A 26,805-nucleotide genomic window follows, 5' to 3' on the forward strand; every position below is an offset into this window, starting at 1 on the left:
GGGACCATTGCCCGGTACCACCCAGTGCACTGCTCCATTGTAGGAGACCTTTACAGTAGCACTGCCGATTACAGGAATCAGTTCTTTCGTGTAAGTTCTTGTTTCATGCAAACTAGAGTTAAGACTGGCCTTGAGGCCTTGTTGTACCACAACCTTTCGAAAGTCATTTTGCCCATGATGGACTGGCTCGCGCCCGTGTCCAGCTCCATTGACACCAGGAGTCCATTTAGTTCAACATTCAGCATTATCGGGGGACAATTCGTGGTGAATGTATGCACCCCATGTACCTCTGCCTCCTCTATCTGAGGCTCTGGTTCGTCGTGATCCTCGGTGGATCTGTCCTCCTCTGCAACATGGTGGTTCATAGGTTTAACAGGCTTAGCAGCTCGCCTGCACACTCGTTGGAGGTGTCCCATTGTTCCACAGCCTTTGCAAACGTACTCTTTGAATCGGCATAAATGGAAATGATGATCACCCCCGCAGTGCCATCAAGGTGTTAATGGCCTTGCATTCATCACCCTTGATGGTGGACTCTGAGTCATCTGCGGACGTGCAGCTGCAGGCATGTGTGACCTGCCCTGTACGTTACGATTCGAAAACAACATCACTTTGTTCACAGTACCTGTAGCAGCACTTGTGTGCTGAGAGATTTGCTTCGTATTGTCACTGGTGGCAATGAACGCCTGGGCTATCGCTATGGCCTTACTCAAGGTTGGGGTCTCTACAGTCAAAAGTTTGCAAAGTATGGTTTCGTGGCCAAGTACCAAATGCCAAGTACGAAAAAGTCTCTGAGCAGTTGCTCCAAATGTCCTTCAAATTCACAATGTCCTGCAAGGTGTCTTAGCTTGGCGACATAACTCACCACTTCCTGGCCTTCAGACCTTTTGTAGGTGTAGAACCGGTACCTCGCCATCAGAACACTTTCCTTCGGGTTCAAATGCTCTCGGACCAGTGTTTACAAATCGTCGTATGATTTCTCCGTGGGTTTCGCTGGAGTGAGCAGATTCTTCATGAGGCCATATGTTGGTGCCCCACAGACGGTGAGGAGGATCGCCCTTCGTTTGGCAGCGCTCTCTTCCCCATTTAGCTCGTTGGCCACGAAGTATTGGTCGAGTCGCTCCACAAAAGTTTCCCAATCATCTCCCTCCGAAAATTTCTCCAGGATGCCCACTGTTCTCTGCATCTTTGGTTCGCTATCTGTATCTCGTCGCCAGTTGTTGTGTATGGAGAAAGAGTCAGACTGAACACTGTGAGCTCAAAGTAAAATACTTTAGTCTTTTATTGCAGGTCTCCAGAGTGCCTCTCCAACCTGTGAAGCCTCCTTAAATACCTGTGCTCCCAAGGGATTATGGGATCCCTTGGGATTCCAGGGAATGAGCCTTCTGGTGGCTGTACAGAGTAAATACAAGTCCACATATATAACAATTTGCATCCGCAAAAAGGAGGGAGGGAGGCAGAAATGACTACTTCATCATTATAGCTATCTGGGTGTCTTACAGTCAGTTGCATTGTGTAGTATCTATTGTCTCACACCAGAGTGCCAGAATGACCAATGATTGAACAATATATGGGGCAATTCGTCCGGAGGAGCCCAAGGGCAAGTCCCGACAATAATCCAATGCACTCTGGGGAATTTCAATATGTGGTACAATTGACATTCCTGGCCTCCACGGAAAGCTTTTTGTAGGTATTGGCTCATGTGAAAAGGGCATATATCATCTGCTCAATGCTGATAACTTAGATGTTCAAGATGTCATCAATGTCAGCTTGGAATGGGCCGATACAAAGACATTCAGAGCAGGGGTAACTTTACTGCTACAGGAAGGGACATTCTTGCCGTGGATTGTGGGAAAAGGTCATCCTCTATGCTTGGAGATATTACACTCCAATTGAACAAATACTTTGGTTCTGTCTTCATGAAGGAAGACACAAATAACCTTCCGGATGTACTAGGGGACTGAGGGTCTAGTGAGAAGGAGGTACTGAAGGATATCCTTATTAGACGGGAAATTATGTTAGGGAAATTGATGGGATTGAAGGCCGATAAATCGCCAGGGCCTGATAGGCTGCATCCCAGAGTACTTAAGGAAGTGGCCCTAGAAATGGTGGATGCATTGGTGATCATTTTCCAACAGTCTATTGACTCTGGATCAGTTCCCACGGACTGGAGGGTAGCTAATGTAACACCACTTTTTAAAAAAGGAGGGAGAGAAAACGGATAATTATAGAGTGGTTAGCCTGACATCAGCAGTGGGGAAAACGTTGGAATCAATCATTAAGGATGAAATAGCAGTGCATTTGGAAAGCAGTGACAGGATCGGTCCAAGTCAGCATGGATTTATGAAAGGAAAATCATGCTTGACGAATCTTCTGGAATTTTTTGAGGACGTAACTAGCAGAGTGGACAAGGGAGAACCAGTGGATGTGGTGCATTTGGACTTTCAAAAGGCTTTTGACAAGGTCCCACACAAGAGATTGGTGTGCAAAATCAAAGCACATGGTATGGGGGTAATGTACTGACGTGGATAGAGAACTGGTTGGCAGACAGGAAGCAGAGAGTTGGGATAAACGGGTCCTTTTCAGAATGGCAGGCAGTGACTAGTGGAGTGCCGTAGGGCTCAGTGCTGGGACCCCAGCTCTTTACAATATACATTAACGATTTAGATGAAGGAATTGTGTGTGATATCTCCAAGTTTGCAGATGACACTAAACTGGGTGGCAGTGTGAGCTGTGAGGAGGACGCTAAGAGGCTGCAGGGTGACTTGGACAGGTTAGGTGAGTGGGCAAATGCATGGCGGATGCAGTATAATGTGGATAAATGTGAGGTTATCCAATTTGGGGGCAAAAACACGAAGGCAGAATATTATCAGATTCGGAAAAGGGGAGGTGCAACGAGACCTGGGTGTCATGGCGCATCAGTCATTGAAAGTTGGCATGCAAGTACAGCAGGCGGTGACGAAGGCAAATGGTATGTTGGCCTTCATAGCTCGAGGATTTGAGTATAAGAGCAGGGAGGTCTTACTGCAGTTGTACAGGGCCTTGGTGAGACCTCACCTGGAATATTGTGTTCAGTTTTGATCTCCTAATCTGAGGAAGGATGTTCTTGCTATTGAGGGAGTGCAGCGAAGGTTCACCAGACTGATTCCAGGGATGGTTGGACTGACATATGAGGAGAGACTGGATCAAATGGGCCTTTATACGCTGGAGTTTAGAAGGATGAGAGGGGATTTCATAGAAACACATAAGATTCTGACGGGACTGGACAGGTTAGATGCGGGAAGAATGTTCCCGATGTTGGGAAAGTCCAGAACCAGGGAACACAGTCTGAGGATAAGGGGTAGGCCATGTAGGACTGAGATGAGGAGAAACTTCTTCACTCAGAGAGTTGTTAACCCGTGGAATTCCCTGCTGCAGAGCATTGTTGATGCCAGTTCATTGGATATAAAGAGGGAGTTAGATATGGCCCTTACGGCTAAAGGGATCAAGGGGTATGGAGAAAAAGCAGGAGAGGGGTACTGAGGGAATGATCAGCCATGATCTTATTGAATGGTGGTGCAGGCTCAAAGGGCCGGATGGCCTACTCCGGTACCTATTTTCTATGTTTCTATGTTTTTATGCTCCCTTCTCATCTACCTGGTGAAACAAATACTGCTCAGCACGGCCAAAAAATATTCTCTGGATCCAGTAAATCTTTGGACGCAGGTACCATCAAGTATGTGCCCTCCTCCTCCTGCTGTCTAACCTCCTATCATCCAAACATTCTTCCAACTCTTGAGCAAGATTAAATAGCATACCAAAAGGTTCTCACAGTGGGGACTCAAGGCTTTCTCCAAACAATTGTTTCCAAATTTTTTAGGTGCTTTCCTCTGACCACAACAATAATTTCTTACCGACAGTTAATAAAATTCCACAAAAGACCTTGCTATAACTTTTCAGAATAAGTCTCTGTAACTTTCTTAATCAAAGCACTGTAGAAATTATACAGCCTGAAACACTGCCCCCCTGTTTCCTACTAGCTGGCATTGCTTCTGATCCACGAGGCGGGAGTGCGTAGCTGGTGAGGCCTATAAAAGGCCCAGCGGCAGCGAGAGGCGGCGGCAGTCCGAGAGGCGGGAGTGCGTGGTTGGTGAGGCCTATAAAAGGCCCAGCGGCAGCGAGAGGCGTACTTGTACAGCTGCAGCGAGGAGAGAAGGCAAAAAAGAAGTAGAAAGAAATCAAAACAGATACACGGCTTTGGGTACTGTTGAGGGTAATGACTTATTAGGGGAGGGCAGCAGCAGCCAAGACAATGGCACCGTGGGTGGCTCTGCTGCACAGGAGGGCAGGAAAAAGAGTGGGAGAGCGACAGTGATAGTGAATTCAATTGTAAGGGTTTCTGCGGCCGCAACCGAGACTCCAGGATGGTATGTTGCCTCCCTGGTGCAAGGGTCAAGGATGTCTCGGAGCGGGTGCAGGACATTCTAAAAAGGGAGGGAGAACAGCCAGTTGTCGTGGTGCACATTGGTACCAACGACATAGGTAAAAAAAGGGATGAGGTCCTACGAGACGAATTTAAGGAGCTAGGAGCTAAATTAAAAAGTAGGACCTCAAAAGTTGTAATCTCGCGATTGCTACCAGTGCCACGTGCTAGTCAGAGTAGGAATCGCAGGATAGCGCAGATGAATATGTGGCTTGAGCAGTGGTGCAGCAGGGAGGGATTCAAATTCCTGGGGCATTGGAACCGGTTCTGGGGGAGGTGGGACCAGTACAAACCGGACGGTCTGCACCTGGGCAGGACCGGAACCAATGTTCTAGGGGGAATGTTTGCTAGTGCTGTTGGGGAGGAGTTGAACTAATATGGCAGGGGGATGGGAACCAATGCAGGGAGACAGAGGGAAACAAAAAGGAGACAAAAGCAAAAGACAGAAAGGAGATGAGTAAAAGAGAAACCCAAGGCAAAAAACAAAAAGGGCCACTGAATATAAAGGGGCTGCAGGAGGGGTCAAAACTAAAAATCATGGTTTAAAAACCAGGATTAAAACACTCTACCTAAATGCACGCAGCATTCGAAATAAAGTAAATGAGTTCATGGCACAAATCATTACAAATGGGTATGATTTGGTGACCATTACAGAAATATGGTTGCAGGGTGGCCAAGACAGGGAATTAAACATACAGGGGTATCTGATGATTTGGAAAGATAGACAAGAAGGGAAAGGAAGTTGGGTAGCTCTGTTAATAAAGGATGATATCAGGGCAGTTGTGAGAGATGATATTGGCTCTAATGAACAAAATGTTGAATCATTGTGGGTGGAGATTAGAGATAGTAAGGGGAAAAAGTTACTAGTGGGCGTAGTTTATAGGCACCCAAATAATAACTTCACGGTGGGGCGGGCAATAATCAAGGGAATAATGGAGGTATGTGAAAAAGGAACGGCAGTAGTCATGGGGGATTTTAACCTACATATCGATTGGTTAACTCAAATCGCGCGGGGGTAGCCTGGAGGAGGAATTCATAGAATGCATACGGGATTGTTTCTTAGAACAGTATGTAACAGAGCCCACAAGGGAGCAAGCTATCTCAGATCTGGTCCTGTGTAATGAGACAGGAAAAATAAACGATCTCCTCGTAAAAGATCCTCTCGAATGAGTGATCACAGTATGGTTGAATTTGTAATACAGATTGAGGGTGAGGAAGTTGTGTCAGAAACGAGCGGACTATGCTTAAACAAAGGAGACTACAGTGGGATGAGGGCAGAGTTGGCTAAAGTAGACTGGAAACACAGACTAAACGGTGGCACAATTGAGGAACAGTGGAGGACTTTTAAGGAGCTCTTTCATAGTGCGCAACAAAAATATATCCCAGTGAAAAAGGGCGGTAAGAGAAGGGATAACCAGCCGTGGATAACCAAGGAAATAAAGGAGAGTATCAAATCAAAGACCAATGCATATAAGGTGGCCAAGGTTAGTGGGAAACTAGAGGATTGGGAACATTTTAAACAACAGCAAAGAATGACTAAAAAAGCAATAAAGAAAGGAAAGATAGATTTCGAACGTAAACTTGCGCAAAACATAAAAACAGATAGCAAAAGCTTTTACAGATATATAAAATGGAAAAGAGTGACTAAAGTAAATGTTGGTCCCTTAGAAGATGAGAAGGGGGATTTAATAATGGGAAATGTGGAAATGGCTGAGACCTTAAACAATTATTTTGCTTCGGTCTTCACAGTGGAAGACACAAAAACCATGCCAAAAATTGCTGGTCACGGGAATGTGGGAAGGGAGGACCTTGAGACAAACACTATCACTAGGAGGGTAGTGCTGGACAGGCTAATGGGACTCAAGGTAGACAAGTTCCCTGGTCCTGATGAAATGCATCCCAGGGTATTAAAAGAGATGGCGGAAGTTATAGCAGATGCATTCGTTATAATCTACCAAAATTCTCTGGACTCTGGGGAGGTACCAGCGGATTGGAAAGCAGCTAATGTAACGCCTCTGTTTAAAAAAGGGGGCAGACAAAAGGCAGGTAACTATAGGCTGGTTAGTTTAACATCTGTAGTGGGGAAAATGCTTGAAACTATCATTAAGGAAGAAATAGCGGGACATCTAGATAGGAATAGTGCAATCAAGCAGATGCAGCATGGATTCATGAAGGGGAAATCATGTTTAACTAATTTACTGGAATTCTTTAAGGATATAACGAGCATGGTGGATAGAGGTGTACCGATGGATGTGGTGTATTTAGATTTCCAAAAGGCATTTGATAAGGTGCCACACAAAAGGTTACTAGAAGATAGAGGTACGCGGAGTCAGAGGAAATGTATTAGCATGGATAGAGAATTGGCTGGCGAACAGAAAGTAGAGAGTCGGGATAAATGGGTCCTTTTCGGGTTGGAAATCGGTGGTTAGTGGTGTGCCACAGGGATCGGTGCTGGGACCACAACTGTTTACAACAAACATAGATGACCGGGAAGAGGGGACAGAGTGTAGTGTAACAAAATTTGCAGATGACACTAAGATTAGTGGGAAAGCGGGTTGTGTAGAGGACACAGAGAGGCTGCAAAGAGATTTGGATAGGTTAAGCGAATGGGCAAAGATTTGGCAGATGGAATACAATGTCGGAAAGTGTGAGGTCATCCACCTTGGGGAAAAAAAACAATAAAATGGAATATTATTTGAATGGGGAGAAATTACAACATGCTGAGATGCAGAGGGACCTGGGGGTCCTTGTGCATGAAACTCTTTTGAGTTTACCTGCAAAACATAAAGACATTAAACGGTGCCACCCGACCTGGGTGACACTCCAGACATTTACAAGGCCCTTTTTTTCCCCCCTTTTTTGTGTTTTTTTTGTGTTTTTTCTTTTTTTTCTTTGTTTTTTTTTTTGTTTTGTTTTTTTTTGGGCACTAAAATCACAATTTTTCCCCAGTGCCCCCTATAAAAGGGAAGGGGACACTAAAAGCACCGGCAATTAAAACAAATTAACTTTAAAACGTAAAATCAAATTAAAATTTGGTTGCCGGGCGTGATGATGCACTCCAGTCCCTCCGGTGCCCACCTCTCGCGGAAGGCCGCGAGCGTACCGGTGGACACCGCGTGCTCCATCTCCAAGGACACCCTGGACCGGATGTAAGAGCGGAAGAGAGGCAGGCAGTCAGGTTGAACGACCCCCTCGACCGCCCGCTGCCTGGACCGGCTGATGGCACCCTTGGCCGTGCCCAGGAGCAGTCCTACGAGGAGGCCTTCGGACCTACCCGCTCCCCTCCGCACAGGGTGCCCAAAGATCAGGAGAGTGGGACTGAAGTGCAGCCAGAATTTCAGGAGCAACCCCTTCAAATAGTGGAACAGGGGCTGCAACCTCGTGCATTCAATAAAAACATGGAACACGGACTCCTCCAGACCGCAGAAATTGCAGGCGGCCTGGGAGTCCGTGAACCGGCTTAAAAATTTGTTGCACGGCACTGCTCCGTGCACCACCCTCCAGGCCAAGTCCCCGATGAATAGTGGGAGGACCCCTGCGTAGAGTGCCCTCCATCGGGGACCCCCGCCTCCTCCGGACGGCAAGATGGTACGCCATGGCGTGTCCGGACGGCCGGCGAGGATGGCAAAGTTGAGGGTGTGCAGGAGCAGCCCGTACAGGAAACCCCTCCGCGCGGAACTGAAAGGCACGGAGGGGATTTCCCGGAGGCGGCTCAAGTTGTGAGGCGCCGGCCCCCGAGGGAGGTTCCGGGGTTTGGCGCCGATGAGGAATTCCGTCCGGACGGGGGTCAGTTCGGACGGGATCTCCCCACGTGCTTGAGCCTCCTCGATGCACCTAACGGAGTCAGGGCCCAGAGCTGTTTTTAGCGACTCGATGGCATCGGCCGCGTGGCGGACGTTGGCAGAATTTAGGCGCCGCGCCAGCGTGTCTGGCGCCATCCAGCCCGCTCCTCCGCCATCGAGCAGGTCCCTGACCCTGGTCACCTCACCAGCCACAGCCCTCTCTTCCGACCGCCACATAAAGCCTCGGCCGTGGAGGTACGGATTCCCGAGCAGCGGCTCCTGCAGGACGGCCGCCACTCCAGCCGGCGGAGAGCTGCGCTTGGTGGAGACTTTGTTCCAGACCCTGATGAGTTCCCTGTAAAAGACAGGCAGCTCCCGGAGGGCGGTCCTGGCACCCCCCAAGTTCACAAACAGGAGCTGCGTGTCATAATTGAGGTCGAGCTGCTGGCGGAAGAAATACCTCGCCAGAGCGCACCACCTAGGAGGGGGCTCGACGTAAAGGTATCTCTGCAGGGTCTGAAGGCGGAAAGTCGCGAGCTGGGCGCTGACGCACACCAACGACTGACCGCCCTCCTCAAGCGGGAGACTCAAGACCGCGGCAGAGACCCAGTGCTTCCTGTTGTTCCAGAAGAAGTCCACCAGCTTCTTCTGTATCTTGGCGACAAACGCAGGGGGAGGGGTCAAAGTGACCAGCCGGTACCACAGCATTGCGGCCACCAGCTGGTTTATGACTAGCGCTCAACCCCTGTAGGACAGCACTCGGAGCAGTCCTGTCCAGCGCCCTAGGCGAGCGGCGACCTTGGCCTCCAGCTCCTGCCAGTTCGCCGGCCAGGCTCCCTCGTCGGGGCTAAGGTAGACTCCCAGATAGAGGAGATGGGTCGTGCTCCAGGCAAAAGGCCTGAGCTCCTCCGGCAGGGAGTCCACCCGCCACTGACCCACCAGGAGTCCGGAACATTTCTCCCAGTTGATCCTGGCGGAGGACGCGGCCGAGTAAATCTCCTGGCACTCACGCATCCTCCGCAGGTCAGCGGGATCCTCTATCGCGAGGAGCACGTCATCGGCGTAGGCCGAGAGGACGACCTCCACGCCCGGCCCTTGCAGAGCCAGTCCCGTCAACCTCGTCCGCAAGAGGCGCAGGAAAGGCTCCACGCAAACGGCGTATAACTGGCCGGACATGGGGCATCCCTGGCGCACCCCTCTCCTAAAGCGAAGGGGCGCCGTCAAGGACCCGTTAACCTTAATCAGACACTCCGCGGCGGCGTACAAAAGTCGGATCCGGGCGACGAAATGCGTCCCGAACCCGAAAGCGCGCAGAGTTCCGAGCAGATAGTCGTGATCCACCCTGTCGAACGCCTTCTCTTGGTCGAGGGATAGGAAGGCGACCGACAGACCAGCCTCCTGGGAACAATGGATGAGGTCCCGGACCAGATGGATGTTATCGTGGATTGCGAGCCTACTGCACCTGGTATTCCCAGGCAGTCTCCCATCCAAGTACTAACCAGGCCTCAGTCTGCTTGGTTTCCGAGATCAGACGAGATCGGGCGCTTTCAGACTAGTGTGGCCGTAGGCTCCTTGTGCATGAAACTCTTTTAGGAGTCTACCTGCAAAACATAAACAACATTAAACTGTGCCACCCGACCTGGGTGACACAGCAGACATTTCCAAGCCCCTTTTTTTTTTTTTTTTTTTTTTTTTTTTTTTTTTTGGGGGCGCTAAAATCAAATTTTTCCAGTGCCCCCTATAAAAGGAGAGGGGGACACTAAAAACACCGGCAATTAAAACAAATTAAACTTTAAAACGTAAAATCAAATTAAAATTTGGTTGCCGGGCGTGATGATGCACTCCAGTCCCTCCGGTGCCCACCTCTCGCGGAAGGCCGCGAGCGTACCGGTGGACACCGCGTGCTCCATCTCCAAGGACACCCTGGACCGGATGTAAGAGCGGAAGAGAGGCAGGCAGTCAGGTTGAACGACCCCCTCGACCGCCCGCTGCCTGGACCGGCTGATGGCACCCTTGGCCGTGCCCAGGAGCAGTCCTACGAGGAGGCCTTCGGACCTACCCGCTCCCCTCCGCACAGGGTGCCCAAAGATCAGGAGAGTGGGACTGAAGTGCAGCCAGAATTTCAGGAGCAGCCCCTTCAAATAGTGGAACAGGGGCTGCAACCTTGTGCACTCCATAAAAACATGGAACACGGACTCCTCCAGACCGCAGAAATTGCAGGCGGCCTGGGAGTCCGTGAACCGGCTTAAAAATTTGTTGCACGGCACTGCTCCGTGCACCACCCTCCAGGCCAAGTCCCCGATGAATAATGGGAGGACCCCTGCGTAGAGTGCCCTCCATCGGGGACCCCCGCCTCCTCCGGACGGCAAGATGGTACGCCATGGCGTGTCCGGACGGCCGGCGAGGATGGCAAAGTTGAGGGTGTGCAGGAGCAGCCCGTACAGGAAACCCCTCCGCGCGGAACTGAAAGGCACGGAGGGGATTTCCCCGAGGCGGCTCAAGTTGTGAGGCGCCGGCCCCCGAGGGAGGTTCCGGGGTTTGGCGCCGATGAGGAATTCCGTCCGGACGGGGGTCAGTTCGGACGGGATCTCCCCACGTGCTTGAGCCTCCTCGATACACCTAACGGAGTCAGGGCCCAGAGCTGTTTTTAGCGACTCGATGGCATCGGCCGCGTGGCGGACGTTGGCGGAATTTAGGCGCCGCGCCAGCGTGACTGGCGCCATCCAGCCCGCTCCTCCGCCATCGAGCAGGTCCCTGACCCTGGTCACCTCACCAGCCACAGCCCTCTCTTCCGACCGCCACATAAAACCTCGGCCGTGGAGGTACGGATTCCCGAGCAGCGGCTCCTGCAGGACGGCCGCCACTCCAGCCGGTGGAGAGCTGCGCTTGGTGGAGACTTTGTTCCAGACCCTGATGAGTTCCCTGTAAAAGACAGGCAGCTCCCGGAGGGCGGTCCTGGCACCCCCCAAGTTCACAAACAGGAGCTGCGTGTCATAATTGAGGTCGAGCTGCTGGCGGAAGAAATACCTCGCCAGAGCACACCACCTAGGAGGGGGCTCGACGTAAAGGTATCTCTGCAGGGTCTGAAGACGGAAAGTCGCGAGCTGGGCGCTGACGCACACCAACGACTGACCGCCCTCCTCAAGCGGGAGACTCAAGACCGCGACAGAGACCCAGTGCTTCCTGTTGTTCCAGAAGAAGTCCACCAGCTTCTTCTGTATCTTGGCGACAAACGCAGGGGGAGGGGTCAAAGTGACCAGCCGGTACCACAGCATTGCGGCCACCAGCTGGTTTATGACTAGCGCTCGACCCCTGTAGGACAGCACTCGGAGCAGTCCTGTCCAGCGCCCTAGGCGAGCGGCGACCTTGGCCTCCAGCTCCTGCCAGTTCGCCGGCCAGGCTTCCTCGTCGGGGCTAAGGTAGACTCCCAGATAGAGGAGATGGGTCGTGCTCCAGGCAAAAGGCCTGAGCTCCTCCGGCAGGGAGTCCACCCGCCACTGACCCACCAGGAGTCCGGAACATTTCTCCCAGTTGATCCTGGCGGAGGACGCGGCCGAGTAAATCTCCTGGCACTCACGCATCCTCCGCAGGTCAGCGGGATCCTCTACCGCGAGGAGCACGTCATCGGCGTAAGCCGAGAGGACGACCTCCACGCCCGGCCCTTGCAGAGCCAGTCCCGTCAACCTCGTCCGCAAGAGGCGCAGGAAAGGCTCCACGCAAACGGCGTATAACTGGCCGGACATGGGGCATCCCTGGCGCACCCCTCTCCTAAAGCGAAGGGGCGCCGTCAAGGACCCGTTAACCTTAATCAGACACTCCGCGGCGGCGTACAAAAGTCGGATCCGGGCGACGAAATGCGTCCCGAACCCGAAAGCGCGCAGAGTTCCGAGCAGATAGTCGTGATCCACCCTGTCGAACGCCTTCTCTTGGTCGAGGGATAGGAAGGCGACCGACAGACCAGCCTCCTGGGAACAATGGATGAGGTCCCGGACCAGATGGATGTTATCGTGGATTGCGAGCCTACTGCACCTGGTATTCCCAGGCAGTCTCCCATCCAAGTACTAACCAGGCCTCAGTCTGCTTGGTTTCCGAGATCAGACGAGATCGGGCGCTTTCAGACTAGTGTGGCCGTAGGCTCCTTGTGCATGAATCCCAAAAAGTTAGTTTGCAGGTGCAGCAGGTAATCAGGAAGGCGATGGAATGTTGGCCTTCATTGCGAGAGGGATGGAGTGCAAAAGCAGGGAGGTCCTGCTGCAACTGTATAGGGTATTGGTAAGGCCGCACCTGGAGTACTGCGTGCAGTTTTGGTCACCTTACTTAAGGAAGGATATACTGGCTTTGGAGGGGTTACAGAGATGATTCACTAGGCTGATTCCGGAGATGAGGGGGTTACCTTATGATGATAGATTGAGTAGACTGGGTCTTTACTCCTTGGAGTTCAACAGGATGAGGGGTGATCTTATAGACACATTTAAAATCATGAAAGGGATAGACAAGATAGAGGCAGAGAGGTTGTTTCCACTGGTAGGGGAGGCTAGAACTAGGGGGCATAGCCTCAAAATACGGGGGAGCCAATTTAAAACCGAGTTGAGAAGGAATTTCTTCTCCCAGAGGGTTGTAAATCTGTGGAATTCTCTGCCCAAGGAAGCAGTTGAGGCTAGCTCATTGAATGTATTCAAGTCACAGATAGATAGATTTTTAACCAATAAGGGAATTAAGGGTTACGGGGAGCGGGCGGGTAAGTGGAGCTGAGTCCACGGCCAGATCAGCCAAGATCTTATTGAATGGTGGAGCAGGCTCGAGGGGCTCGATGGCCTACTCCTGTTCCTAATTCTTATGTTATGTTACGACCAGCAGAGAGGCAGGAAGCTGGTTGCAGGTAATGGTGATGTCATATGATCTGTATTTAAATTTCATTTACATAGCTATGATGTTTCAGGCGCACCTTGAAAGCAGAGGCAGGCAGGATAATTGATTGCAGCAGGAGCGGGCTGCTATTCCAGCACTCATACTTACTGCAAATTGTGCTGCTAAAATAGGTACATGTCAAGCGTGAAGCCTGCAAAATTGTCAATTATAACTTTTCTACTTATGGAAAGCACTGCAATTGTATGATATCGTTTTACTCTGACTGCTCATGTGCTCTTAATGGATGCACAAAAAGCCAAGAAGTAAATTTTCACAGTTGGAGCACCACAAGTTCATTTTGCACCTTCTATTTTTCTAATGGTGCCTCTTTTGGAGCATTTTATATCCATAAGGAATTTTCAGATGGGGAATTGCATAAATTTCTCTGACACAAAGGGAGTGAAATTGTCCTGCACCCTGATTGGGGGTGGTGAACTGCTCGGGGAGGTATTTCCTGCACCTGGCGCGGAAGTCTTGTCCCGGCTGCTGAATTGGGCTTACCACCCCTCAAAGGAAGTGGAGCGATCCACGTGGCTATAACTTTTAAGAACAAGTCTCTGTAACTTTCTTAACCAAAACACTATAGAAATTCTACAGCTTGAAGTAGATGCTCCATGTAGTGCTGACGTGCTGCAACACTTAGAGGAGAGCGCAGCTATGCACTCTGCAAGACCTCTGATGGCCTCCACTAGACCACCAGGGCAACATGGCACCGGGGCTGCATCCCGGTACCCAAAACGGAATGCTGGCCCGCACGATGGAGGCCCAGACCACGTTAGCGGGAACCAATAGAGCCGACACGAGATTTGGAAAAACGAGCAAGATGGCAGCGCGGAGCGCTGGAGACCTCCCCTTTAACTTTTGCCCCGCAAGTGGAGGTCAGCCAATTTCACGACCCACGAAGCTGGTGCTGACACCCGCCCATGCCAGCCTAGCGGGGCACGGGGCAATATTCCCCGCGGGGCGGAAAGGGGTTGCCGCACACCTTGACGACATCATCGCCGGTTGTGCGGCGGCCCAGGGCACCATCAGTGGGTTGCGCCATTGCTGTGATAGCGCCTCCGCAAACTACTTTTGGCCAATTTCCCGGGAGCTGATAGCGCTTTCCCCCCGCCCCACCCCCCCGCATCCATGGGCGAAAAGTGCTTTGCGCCCCATTAGTGTCCCCCCGCGGAGGCGCTAATGGGCATTGCAAAAAGGGGCCCCCCGAAATATTATGCACACTACTTTATCATAATTCTGCATGCATTTCTGCACATTTCTATCTCATGTTGTCTCCGATATAGCTCTCTGAACTCAATTTTCATTTAAAATCAGAGATTTGAGTGATAATGGCTTGGAACAGTTTTAACTGCTACTAGTTACAAAGAGAAGGGGGCAACAATTATGTAACTATGGAATTTGAAACATTTAATTTTGCAGGCATATGTATCAAACTTGTGTTACATAATGAAACACATATATCATGTTCTGAAAATTGTTAATATTATAGGGAAATACTTCATTATGCAATAAAACAACCCTTCTCAGAAGTGCATGTGCAGTATATAAATGAAATTAATCACCCTGACAGCATAACACTGGAAGTTGGGAAATGAGATTATTATTGAAGTGGATTGATAACAAAAGAATAATTCCAGTCATTACATAGTTAGTAGAACTCTATTTTAAAGGGTTTTTTTCAGATTTTGATAATGCACAGTATTCATGACCAGGATATAATAAATTTTGTAACACAGCAAAACAGAAACCTAACTTTGGTGTGTAGCTGATGTCCTAGCTAGATGGCTAACCTAATAGCTCTGAAAGCTTATAATGTATAGAGTTATAAACAAGTTAGTCTCGGAGCAATTTCCAATTTCTACCAGCACTGCAACTTTTTTGATAGCAAGTATGTCAAAGAAAGAAGATTAGATACAGAAGTATTCATTACAATACTGTTACCTCTCCACTAGACAAGTTAGGAAAAAATACATACTTATCACCAGACTGCAAGGTACTGGCTTTCAACCTCCCTCCCACCCCACCCTCACTAAATTACCAAGAAACAAAATATTTTAAATAACTGAAACACAGTCATATAAACAAGTCAATAACAGTCATATTTCCATTTTGTACTGTTTTTCTTCAAAGAACAGACCAACCCAAAATTATCTCAACTATGATAAGTTTGAGCATTCATTATTAACCCACAATGCTTCAAATCAAATCATGCTGGAATCTGAATTTGACGAATATATAGAAGCTTACAGTCAAAATGATCCACTCTACTAAGGATATATCTGCCACAGAGGGAGTGCAACAAAGGTACACCAGGCTGATTCCTGGAATGGGGGATTGTCCTATGAGGAGAGATTGAATAGACTAAGCCTATATTCTCTACAGTATCAGAATAAGGGGTTGGCCATTTAGGACTGAGATGAGGAGAAATTTCTTCACATAGAGGGTGATGAATCTTTGGAATTCTCTATTCCCGAGGATAGTGGATGCTCAGTCATTGAGTATATTCAAGACAGAGATTGATAGAATTTTGAATATTAAGGGAGTCAAGGATTATGGGGAGCGGGCAGGAAAGTGGAGTTGAGGCCAGGATCAGATCAGCCATGATCTTATTGAATGGCGGAGCAGGCACGAGGGGCCAACTGGCCTACTCCTACCCTATTTCTAATGTTCTTATGGACTGAATGGCAGAGCAGGCTCGAGGGACCAAATGGCCTACTCCTGCTCCTAATTCTTATTTTCTTATCTGAATGAGGATGCATTGTGGAGAGCAGCTTGTAAGGTAAAATAAAATAAAAACTATGAGAAGGAAAATAAAATAACTGTTCAAACTGTCATCTTAATAGGAGGACAAAAATGGATCTCTTTAAAGATAATATTTTGATCAAGACTTGTCTTCCCAGTCAAGCACCATTCTCACAAATTGAAGTGTCCATTGAAAAAAATCAGCTTCCTACTACGCTTTGGTTTATGGACACGTCTAGGTGATGAAACAGTTAAGTACAGCAATGTACACTTACATCTCTCTTAAATGATTCAATTTAGTACAGACTGCCTCTGCCTCTTCATTTCTGCAAATAATAAAGGAATTATTTTGCATTAAGATTTGCATTAACTTTAATAAAAACAATTTTATCATTAACTCATTTAAAGTTTCAGTATGTACACTTTCTTCAAGTTAATTCTTGAAATGCACAGCGTGTGACGAATTATATAATACAATTGCTTTGCCTCTCTGCTAAAGTGTGTAATTGCTATTAATTGTTTTTTTCCATGTGTAACAACCATTGGATATTAATATCGATGGATTTCAAAAGCTAAGTCAAAAACTTTTTAATCTAGTTTAAAAAGGTATTAATTGTACATCAGTAGAATATTAATAGATCAATAGCATTTGTTTAAATAAAAGTTTGCTCAGAGTATTTACATACTCTAATCGCACTAACATCTGATGAACAGAACAGTTAATGGCCAAGACCCATATGTCACCCAAACCCCAGCAGTGGAAAGCTCTAGTTCCTGTTTAACTTGACTGAATTATTTGCTCTTCAAGATCACTGCAGAAAAAAAAAGACACTCTCCACTATTTCTACCTGTTGTCAACACATCCAAGACACTTAAAGAAAAAAAATGAGGTTGGGTAGACGACCTTCTGTTTTCTGCCTAACAATGCACTTAACCACATTTTACACCTTACTGTATGTGACATTTCCATTTCATAGACAGCTTTCCTATGGGTTTTCAAAATCAGATGGCCAACATAGTACAAATGAGTACCCTTCTAGGACACTTTTGGGCTGTGGACTCATACCTTTTGGAACTGTCTTAAGATTGTCTAAACTAATTTAAGACCCTTACAACTATCAGAGAAAGAGATGTTCCTTCTATTATCCAAGGTACAGTCCCAGAGGTGAAAGGACATCATTCTAACTCATTACACTGCCCAGTCCCTCCAAAAAATGTTTGTACCGAACTAAAGTGTCTACAACAAGAGGCTCTACTTAGTTAAAATACCACTCAAAATTGCTGTTATCCAGTGAAATGCAGATAGATAAATATGCTAGCTATTTAACTACTGCAGCTTCAAGTAGTTAGGGATCTGTAGTTAGGATCCAAAGCAGTACTACCCATTTAGCCGAAAGGCTACAATGCACTTAAAAGACCCATATGTCACCCAAACCCCTGATGTAGTTGGTATATATTTTTCTGCACTTCCTAGCTGCATATTAAGTCAAGTGCTTCACAACAGCAGGGTGTTCCACCTCAGAAAAAGGAAAAAACTGACATGATCTATAATGCCTTGCAAAAAGCACAACTCTTGATTGATCATATACTATGCATTTTGGCCTTTATCACCATACCTTTCCCGCCAAATGAAGTCACATAGAGGCAAGAGGCCTCGTAAGGGAAACAAGCAGGGGAAATATCAAAATAATTACATTTTTTTAATCTATGTATTCTGGCTTGAACATTAACCTTTGGACATATATATATTTAATATTTTGTACAGGGGATCAATAACAGTAAATTACCATTTAGATGATTACGGTGCTAAATATCTTTCCCTTCAATCAGAGTACAAGAAACTAAGGGCTAGAAATTTGTTCGGATAGCGCCCACACGCGGGTCGGAACAGGGGCGCTAAAGGGTTTTCAGCCGCGAGTGCTGGCATTCATGCCGCTCGGTAAATTCAGTGTCGGTACCGGCAGCGCAGAGGAGTATCGCCTGGGAGCATCGCGCCGACGTGCAACGCCCCTGGTATCGCCACGGATGCAACATTTGGTTTGTGCTGTATCCTTAATGCCCCTCTGGCACCGCCAGAGAAAGCTGGCATGCGGAGATGTCCCGGGGTGCTAAGGGTAGGAATGACTGCATGAGGTAAGTATGATTTGAGTATAGGAGTAGGGAGGTCTTACTGCAGTTGTACAGGGCATTGGTGAGACCACACCTTGAGTGTTGTGTGCAGTTTTGGTCTCCTAATCTGAGGACGGATGTGCTTGCTATTGAGGGAGTGCAGCGAAGGTTTACCAGACTGATTCCCGGGATGGCAGGACTGACATATGAGGAAAGACTGGATCGGCTAGGCATATACTCACTGTAATTTAGAAGAATAAGAGGGGATCTCACAGAAACTTATAAAATTCTGACAGGACTGGACAGCTGAGGTGCAGGAAGAATGTTCTCGATGTTGGGGATACAGTCTAAGGATAAGGGGTAAGCCATTTAGGACCGAGATGAGGAGAAACTTTTTCACCCAGAGAGTTGTGAACCTGTGGAATTCTCTGCCACAGAAAGTTGTTGAGTCCAGTTTGTTGGACATATTCAAAAGGGAGTTAGTTGTGGCCTTTATGGCTAAAGGGATCAGGGGGTATGGAGAGAAGGCAGGGATGGGGTACTGAGGTTGCATGATCAGCCATGATCATATTGAATGGCGGTGCAGGCTTGAAGGGCCGAATGGCCTGCTCTGCACCTATTTTCTATGTTTCTATGTGATTGATTTTTTTTTTTGCGATTTAACTTTATTTGGGGTGAGTAACATATAGGGAATGTTTTTTGTGTTTTTTGTTCCGATTCTTTTTTTTGCTGGGAGGCCTCTCTTAGGGTGCTATGAAGCCAGCTGTTTAGCACAGGATATTCAGTTGCTCATCCAGCCTAAGAGAAGGGCGCAACCACTGAATTTTTTGGCTGCCGTCGCAAACCATTTTCAGTGCTAAATTTAGCGACCGCCCGACATTAGCACCTTAACAAACCTTCAATCGAATTTCTGGCCCCAAGACTTGAAGAGCTAAGGCCAGTACTGCGATGATACATATGTTTGGTATTCTTATCAATCCTAATTCCAAGAAGTTAAATATCTCACAAGATAATGGCAGGAACAATTTTGTGCCCTCGTCATGTTCAGCTTTTACCTTAACATGGAAAGCATTGTAATTGTGGGGCATTCTATCTTTTAGAAAGTGGATTTAAGTAGAAACCTTTTAAATTGTCAGTCATTATTAGTAATATTCATAAACATTGTGTAGCCTAGAACCTACAGACCTCTAGGATAAAGATAATTCACTAATGCAATATTATAGTGCGATAGGCAAAAACATCTGTCCAAATGGATTTATCACCTTCTGGTTACAATTCTAAGTGCAATAGATAAATACACATTTAGTGATTAAATGGTTTCTAATATTATCCATTAACTCATTGCAAAGGGCTGCAAACATCAATCTGTAAAGCACACGGGGAAACGTAACTACATCACAATTGATCACATTCAATCTGCCCTACATGAGACTCCAATCCTACACATTGCTTTGAACTCTTAATTCCCTCCAAAGTGGCCTAGCAGGCCACTGAGCTGTAAACAAAGTTTATTAATAAGAAGAAAATCAGACGAATCCTTCAGCAACAGGCATTGCATCAGGATAAGACTTATGGTAATCTCAGCCCAGTCATTCCTGCAAAGTTTTCATCAGAACATAAGAACATAAGAATTAGGAACAAGAGTAGGCCATCTAGCCCCTTGAGCCTGCTCCGTCATTCAACAAGATCATGGCTGATCTGGCCGTGGACTCAGCTCCACTTACCCGCCCGCTCCCCATAACCCTTAATTCCCTTATTGGTTAAAAATCTATCTATCTGTGATTTGAATACATTCAATGAGCTAGCCTCAACTGCTTCCTTGGGCAGAGAATTCCACAGATTCACAACCCTCTGGGAGAAGAAATTCCTTCTCAACTCGGTTTGAAATTGGCTCCCCTGTATTTTGAGGCTGTGCCCCCTCGTTCTAGTCTCCCCGACCAGTGGAAACAACCTCTCTGCCTCTATCTTGTCTATCCCTTTAATTATTTTAAATGTTTCTCCAAGATCACCCCTCATCCTTCTGAACTCCAACGAGTAAAGACCCAGTCTACTCAATCATCATAAGGTAACCCCCTCATCTCCGGAATCAGCCTAGTGAATCGTCTCTGTACCCCCTCCAAAGCTAGTATATCCTTCCTTAAGTAAGGTGACCAAAGCTGCACGCAGTACTCCAGGTGCGGCCTCACCAATACCCTATACAGTTGCAGCAGGACCTCCCTGCTTTTGTACTCCATCCCTCTAGCAATGAAGGCCAACATTCCATTCGGCTTCCTGATTACCTGCTACACCTGCAAACTAACTTTTCCTCACCAACATTTGGATGCTGAGTCGTTGAGCATATTGAAGGCTGAGATAGATAATTTTTGGACTCTAGGGTGATCAAGGGATATGGAGATAGGGCGAGAAAGTGGAGTTGAGGTCATAGAAGAGCCACGTGCAAGCTTGAAAGGCCGTATGGCCTGCTCCTAATTCTTATGTTCTTATTTGAGGGCTGATATTCAGGTTGGGAGAACTATCCCATAAATGAGTCCAGCAATGGCCTGATAATGCTGTACTCAGACTTATATCAATCAAATACCACTGGTATGACAGACGTGCTAAAGTGGGGGCACCGTGAGATGCAGTTGGATGTGAGTGACCCGAGGACTCCTTACCCAATGCAGTCTCATGACTTCAGGTCAAACAAAGTCAAGGAAACCTCCTAGTCACCACACAATACTCCACCAACCGGCAAATCAATACTCCTCCATGATGAATGCCACTTGGAGAAAGGTCTGAGGGAAGCAAGATCATAAAATGCAATCTGGTTGGGGTACTTCAATGTCCACCACCAAAACTGGCTCAGTAGTACCCTGATCAAATTGGGTGAGTCCTGAAGAACATAACTGCAAGACTGAGCTTCCACCAAGTGATGAGGGAATCAACATGAGGAAGTAACCTACTTGATTTCATCCTCACTAACCTGAAGTAAAGGTGGAAATTGCGGAGGTACTGGCCATAATCTTCAATCCTCCTTGGATACGGGGCTGGTGCCAGAGGACTGCAGAATTGCAAATGTTAGACCCTTGTTGAAAAAAGGGTGTCCAAAACAGGAAATAGAGAGTAGTAGTGAACGGTTGTTTTTTGGACTAGAGGAAGATATACAGTGGTGTTCCCCAGGGATCGGGACTAGGACCACTGATTTTCTTGATATATATTAATGACTTAAACCTGGGTGTGCAGGGCACAATTTCAAAATTTGCAGATGACACAAAATATGGAAGTATAGTGAACAGTGAGGAGGATAGTGATAGACTTCAAGAAGACACAGACAGGCTGGTGGTATTGGCGGATATGTGGTAGATGAAATTTAACGGAGAAAATTGCAAAGTGATACATTTTGGTCGGAAGAATGAGGCGAGGCAATACAAATTAAAGGGTACAATTCTAAAAGAGGTGCATGTACAGAGAGACATGGGGGTATATGTGCTCAAATTGTTGAAGGTGGCAGGGCAGTTGAGAAAGCAATTAAAAAAGCATACGGGAAAGCAGTTAAAAAAGCATACGGGATTCTGGGCTTCAGAATAGAGGCATAGAGTACAAAAGCAAGGAAGTTATGATGAACCTTTAAAAAACACTGGTTCGGCCTCAACTGCAGTATTGTGTCCAATTCCGGGCAGGATGTGAAGGCTTTAGAGAGGGTGCAGGAAAGATTTACAAGAATGCTTCTAGGGATGAGGGACTTCAGTTACATGGATAGACTGGAGAAGCGAGAGTTGTTCTCCTTAGAACAGAGAAGGTTGAGAGGAGATTTGATAGAGGTGTTCAAAATCATGAACGTCTAGACAGAGAAACTGTTCCCATTGGTGGAAGGGTTGAGAACCAGAGGACACAGATTTACGTTGTTGGCAGAAGAACCAAAGGTGACATGAGGAAAAACTTTTTAACGTAGTGAGTGGTTAGGATCTGGAATGCACTGCCTGAAAGGGTGATGGAGACAGATTCAATTGTGGCTTTCAGAAGGGAATTGGATAAGTACCTGAAGGAAAAAAATTGCAGGGCTATGGGGAAAGGGTAGGGGAGTGGGAATAGCTTAAGAGCTCTTGCAGAGAGCTGGCGCAGGCTCAACGGGTCGAATGGCCTTCTTCTGTGCTGTAACCATTCTATGATTGTAACCTAGCTGTTGCAGACATGTCTTCCCACAATAGCATTTGCAGAAATAACTACCAGACAGTTCTTATGAAGACAATATCCCGTCTCCACTGTGAGGACATTCTCCATCATGTAGTCTGGCATCACAACCGTGCTAAGTGAGACAGACTGAAAACAGACCGAGCAGTCGAAAAATGGGCAACTATGAGGTGCTGTGGCCCATCAGCAGATTTTTGCTACAACACAATCTGTAACCTCATGGCCCGGCATATCCCACACTCCTTGGTCATGACCAAACTAGGAGAACAACCCTGGTTCAATGCAAACTTAAAGGGCTTGCAAGGAGCAGCACCAGGCATACTTAAAGTGAGGTAAACTCCGAGTGCAACTACTACACAGTACTACCTGCATGCTAAACACCTAAAGCAGTAGGCTATAGAGAAAGCTAGACAAGAAGGGAAAGGAAGTGGGGTAGCTCTGTTAATAAAGGATGATATCAGGGCAGTTGTGAGAGATGATATTGGCTCGAATGAACAAAATGTTGAATCATAGTGGGTGGAGATTAGAGATAGTAAGGGGAAAAAGTCACTGGTGGGCGTAGTTTATAGGCCCCCAAATAATAACGTCACGGTGGGGCGGACAATAATCAAGGGAATAATGGAGGCATGTGAAAAAGGAACGGCAGTAATCATGGGGGATTTTAACCTACATATCGATTGGTCAAATCAAATCGCACGGGGTAGCCTTGAGGAGGAATTCATAGAATGCATACGGGATTGTTTCTTAGAACAGTATGTTACAGAACCTACAAGGGAGCAAGCTATCTTAGATCTGGTCCTGTGTAATGAGACAGGAATAATAAACGATCTCCTCGTAAAAGATCCTCTCGGAATGAGTGATCACAGTATGGTTGAATTTGTAACACAGATTGAGGGTGAGGATGTAGTGTCTCAAACGAGCGTACTATGCTTAAACAAAGAGGACTACAGTGGGATGAGGGCAGAGTTTGCTAAAGTAGATTGGAAACACAGACTAAACGGTGGCACAATTGAGAAACAGTGGAGGACTTTTAAGGAGCTCTTTCATAGTGCTCAACAAAAATATATTCCAGTGAAAAAGAAGGGCGGTAAGAGAAGGGATAACCAGCCATGGATAACCAAGGAAGTAAAGGAGAGTATCAAATTAAAAACCAATGTGAATAAGGTGGCCAAGATTAGTGGGAAACTAGAAGATTGGGAAAATTTTAAACAACAGCAAAGAATGACTAAGAAAGCAATAAAGAAAGGAAAGATAGATTACGAAAGTAAACTTGCGCAAAACAAAAAAACAGATAGTAAAAGCTTTTACCGATATATAAAACGGAAAAGAGTGACTAAGGTAAATGTTGGTCCCTTAGAAGATGAGAAGGGGGATTTAATAATGGGAAATGTGGAAATGGCTGAGACCTTAAACAATTATTTTGCTTCGGTCTTCACAGTGGAAGACACAAAAACCATGCCAAAAATTGTTGGTCACGGGGATGTGGGAAGGGAGGACCGTGAGATAATCACTATCACTAGGGGGGTAGTGCTGGACAGGCTAATGGGACTCAAGGTAGATAAGTCCCCTGGTCCTGATGAAATGCATCCCAGGGTACTAAAAGAGATGGCGGAAGTTATAGCAGATGCATTAGTTATAATCTACCAAAATTCTCTGGACTCTGGGGAGGTACCAGTGGATTGGAAAGCAGCTAATGTAACGCCTCTGTTTAAAAAAGGGGGCAGACAAAAGGCAGGTAACTATAGGCCGGTTAGTTTAACATCTGTAGTGGGGAAAATGCTTGAAGCTATCATTAAGGAAGAAATAGCGGGACATCTAGATAGGAATAGTGCAATCAAGCAGACGCAACATGGATTCATGAAGGGGAAATCATGTTTAACTAATTTACTGGAATTCTTTGAGGATATAACAAGCATGGTGAATAGAGGTGTGCCGATGGATGTGGTGTATTTAGATTTCCAAAAGGCATTCGATAAGGTGCCACACAAAAGGTTACTGCAGAAGATAAAGGTATGCGGAGTCAGAGGAAATGTATTAGCATAGATAGAGAATTCGCTGGCTAACAGAAAGCAGAGAGTCGGGATAAATGGGTCCTTTTCGGGTTGGAAATTGGTGGTTAGTGGTGTGCCACAGGGATCGGTGCTGGGACCACAACTGTTTACAATATACATAGATGACCTGGAAGAGGGGACAGAGTGTAGTGTAACAAAATTTGCAGATGACACAAAAGATTAGTGGGAAAGCGGGTTGTGCAGAGGACAGAGAGGCTGCAAAGAGATTTAGATAGGTTAAGCGAATGGGCTAAGGTTTGGCAGATGGAATACAATGTCGGAAAATGTGAGGTCATCCACCTTGGGGGAAAAAAACAGTAAAAGGGAATATTATTTGAATGGGGAGAAATTACAATATGCTGAGATGCAGAGGGACCTGGGGGTCCTTGTGCATGAAAATCCCAAAAAGTTAATTTGCAGGTGCAGCAGGTAATCAGGAAGGTGAATGGAATGTTGGCCTTCATTGCGAGAGAGATGGAGTACAAAAGCAGGGAGGTGCTGCTGTAACTGTACAGGGTATTGATGAGGCCGCACCTGGAGTACTGCGTGCAGTTTTGGTCACCTTACTTAAGGAAGGATATACTAGCTTTGGAGGGGGTACAGAGACAATTCACTAGGCTGATTCCAGAGATGAGGGGATTACCTTATGATGGTAGATTGAGTAGACTGGGTCTTTACTCGTTGGAGTTCAGAAGGATGAGGGATGATCTTATAGAAACATTTAAAATAATGAAAGGGATAGACAAGATAGAGGCAGAGAGGTTGTTTCCACTGGTAGGGGAGACGAGAACTAGGGGGCACAGCCTCAAAATACGGGGGAGCCAATGTAAAACCGAGTTGAGAAGGAATTTCTTCTCCCAGAGGGTTGTGAATCTGTGGAATTCTCTGCCCAAGGAAGCAGTTGAGGCTAGCTCATTGAATGTATTCAAATCACAGATAGATTTTTAACCAATAAGGGAATTAAGGGTTATGGGGAACGGGCGGGTAAGTGGAGCTGAGTCCACGGCCAGATCAGCCATGATCTTGTTGAATGGCGGAGCAGGCTCGAGGGGCTAGATGGCCTACTCCTGTTCCTAATTCTTATGTTCTTATGTTCTTATGTCTCACAACCAACAGATCAGAGCAAAGCTCTGTAGCCTTACCGCATCTAGTCAAGAATAGCAGTGGGCACTCAGGCAACTAACAGGAGGAAGAGGTCCCATGAACATCCACATCCTCAACTATGGTGGAGACTTATTTGAATGCAAGAGGCAAGATTGAAGTATTTGTAAGCATCTTCAATCAAAGGTGCCGAGTGAATTATTCTACTCAACCTCACAATTTAATTAGAATATGCCCAAACATAAAGGAACTCATGAATCCACTCAGTATCCAAGCATGGTTGAAGTGTAATTGGAACAGAACCAAACTTGATTGAGTTCTTTAATGAAATAACGGAGAGCGTTGATGAGGATAGAGTAGTTGATGATGTGTATATGGACTTTTAAAAGGCAATTGATAAAGTATCACATAATAAACTTGTTAGCAAAAATGAAGCCCATGGGATTGAAGTTTTGTATCCATACAAAACTGGCTAAGGGACAGAATGCAGAGAGTCGTGGTCAACGATTGATTTTCAGACTGGAGGGAAGTATACAGTAGTGTCCCCCAGGGGTTGGTATTAGGACCACTGTTCTTTTTGATACATATTCATGCGCTGGACTGGGGCTATACAGGACATAATTTCAAAGGTAGCAGATGACACAAAACTCAGACAGTGAGGAGGATAGTAGCAGGTTTCACAAAGACACATTCATACTGCTGTAATAGGCAGACACTTGGTAGATAAAATTTAACACAGAGAAGTGGGCAGTGATGAATTTTTGAAAAAAAGAATGAGAGGCAATATAAGCTAAATGGTGCAATTTAAAAGGGGTGCAGGAACAGAGAGAGCTGGAGGTTTACGTACACAAATCTTTGAAGGTGGCAGGACAAGTTGATGAGGCTGATAAAAAAGCATATGGGATCCTTGGCTTTATAAATAGAGGCAAGGGGCTCAATTTTCCCCAGTGATTTGTGCCTTTTTGTTGCGCAGGCCGCTTTTTTTGCCCTATGTTTAAAAAATACAAGTTTCCCCAATCAATATGTTAGTTACAATTTTTTTAGGTTAGTTTTTTTTTCAGTCAAAGTGGGGACATGACCGACCACCCCCACCAATTCTGGCCAGTTAGGCAAGTTTGGCCAGCTCAGAGTTACTCCAGTTCTTCTTAGGCCTGCGTATGTGGCCTCTGTAGAAAAACCTTATGGTGAGTTAAGGAAATCGGCGCAGGCAAGTAAATCAGCGCAGCAGATGCCCGGACAGCAGCAGCAGGAGAGGCAAGAGAAAGTCGGGGGGGGGGGGGGGGGGGCGGTGGCGGGGAAGCCTTTCGGGTATAGTTAGATGCGGGGACCGGGAGGGAGAATGTCATTCGGTCTGGGATAGGTGCGGGGACCGGGAGCAGGAGGCCATTCGGCCTGCGATAGGTGTGCGGATCAGGACCAGAAGGAGGCCATTTGGCCTGGGATAAGTGCGGGGACCGGGGGGCCATTCGGCCTGGGATAG

The 26,805-nt window shown here is 46.9% G+C and overlaps 1 protein-coding gene and 2 non-coding genes across 3 annotated transcripts in view; all 3 read right to left on the reverse strand.

Annotated features, from left to right (window-relative positions):
- The window catches only part of LOC139255665 (uncharacterized), a 286,509-nt gene that overhangs the window by 203,559 nt on the left and 56,145 nt on the right, over window positions 1-26,805 (reverse strand). Inside the window, exon 5 of the mRNA XM_070873964.1 lies at window positions 16,170-16,220. Within this exon, the coding sequence (XP_070730065.1) occupies window positions 16,170-16,220 (51 nt within the window). The remainder of the gene's footprint in view (window positions 1-16,169; window positions 16,221-26,805) is intronic.
- On the reverse strand, window positions 9,692-9,810 carry LOC139260452 (5S ribosomal RNA). The gene has a single exon (XR_011592803.1). It is a non-coding gene; the product is annotated as a 5S ribosomal RNA (ribosomal RNA).
- Window positions 12,259-12,377, reverse strand: LOC139260570 (5S ribosomal RNA). The gene has a single exon (XR_011592816.1). It is a non-coding gene; the product is annotated as a 5S ribosomal RNA (ribosomal RNA).

This window comes from Pristiophorus japonicus, chromosome 3, assembly GCF_044704955.1.
Source record: "Pristiophorus japonicus isolate sPriJap1 chromosome 3, sPriJap1.hap1, whole genome shotgun sequence".
NCBI classification, from domain to species: Eukaryota; Metazoa; Chordata; class Chondrichthyes; family Pristiophoridae; genus Pristiophorus; species Pristiophorus japonicus.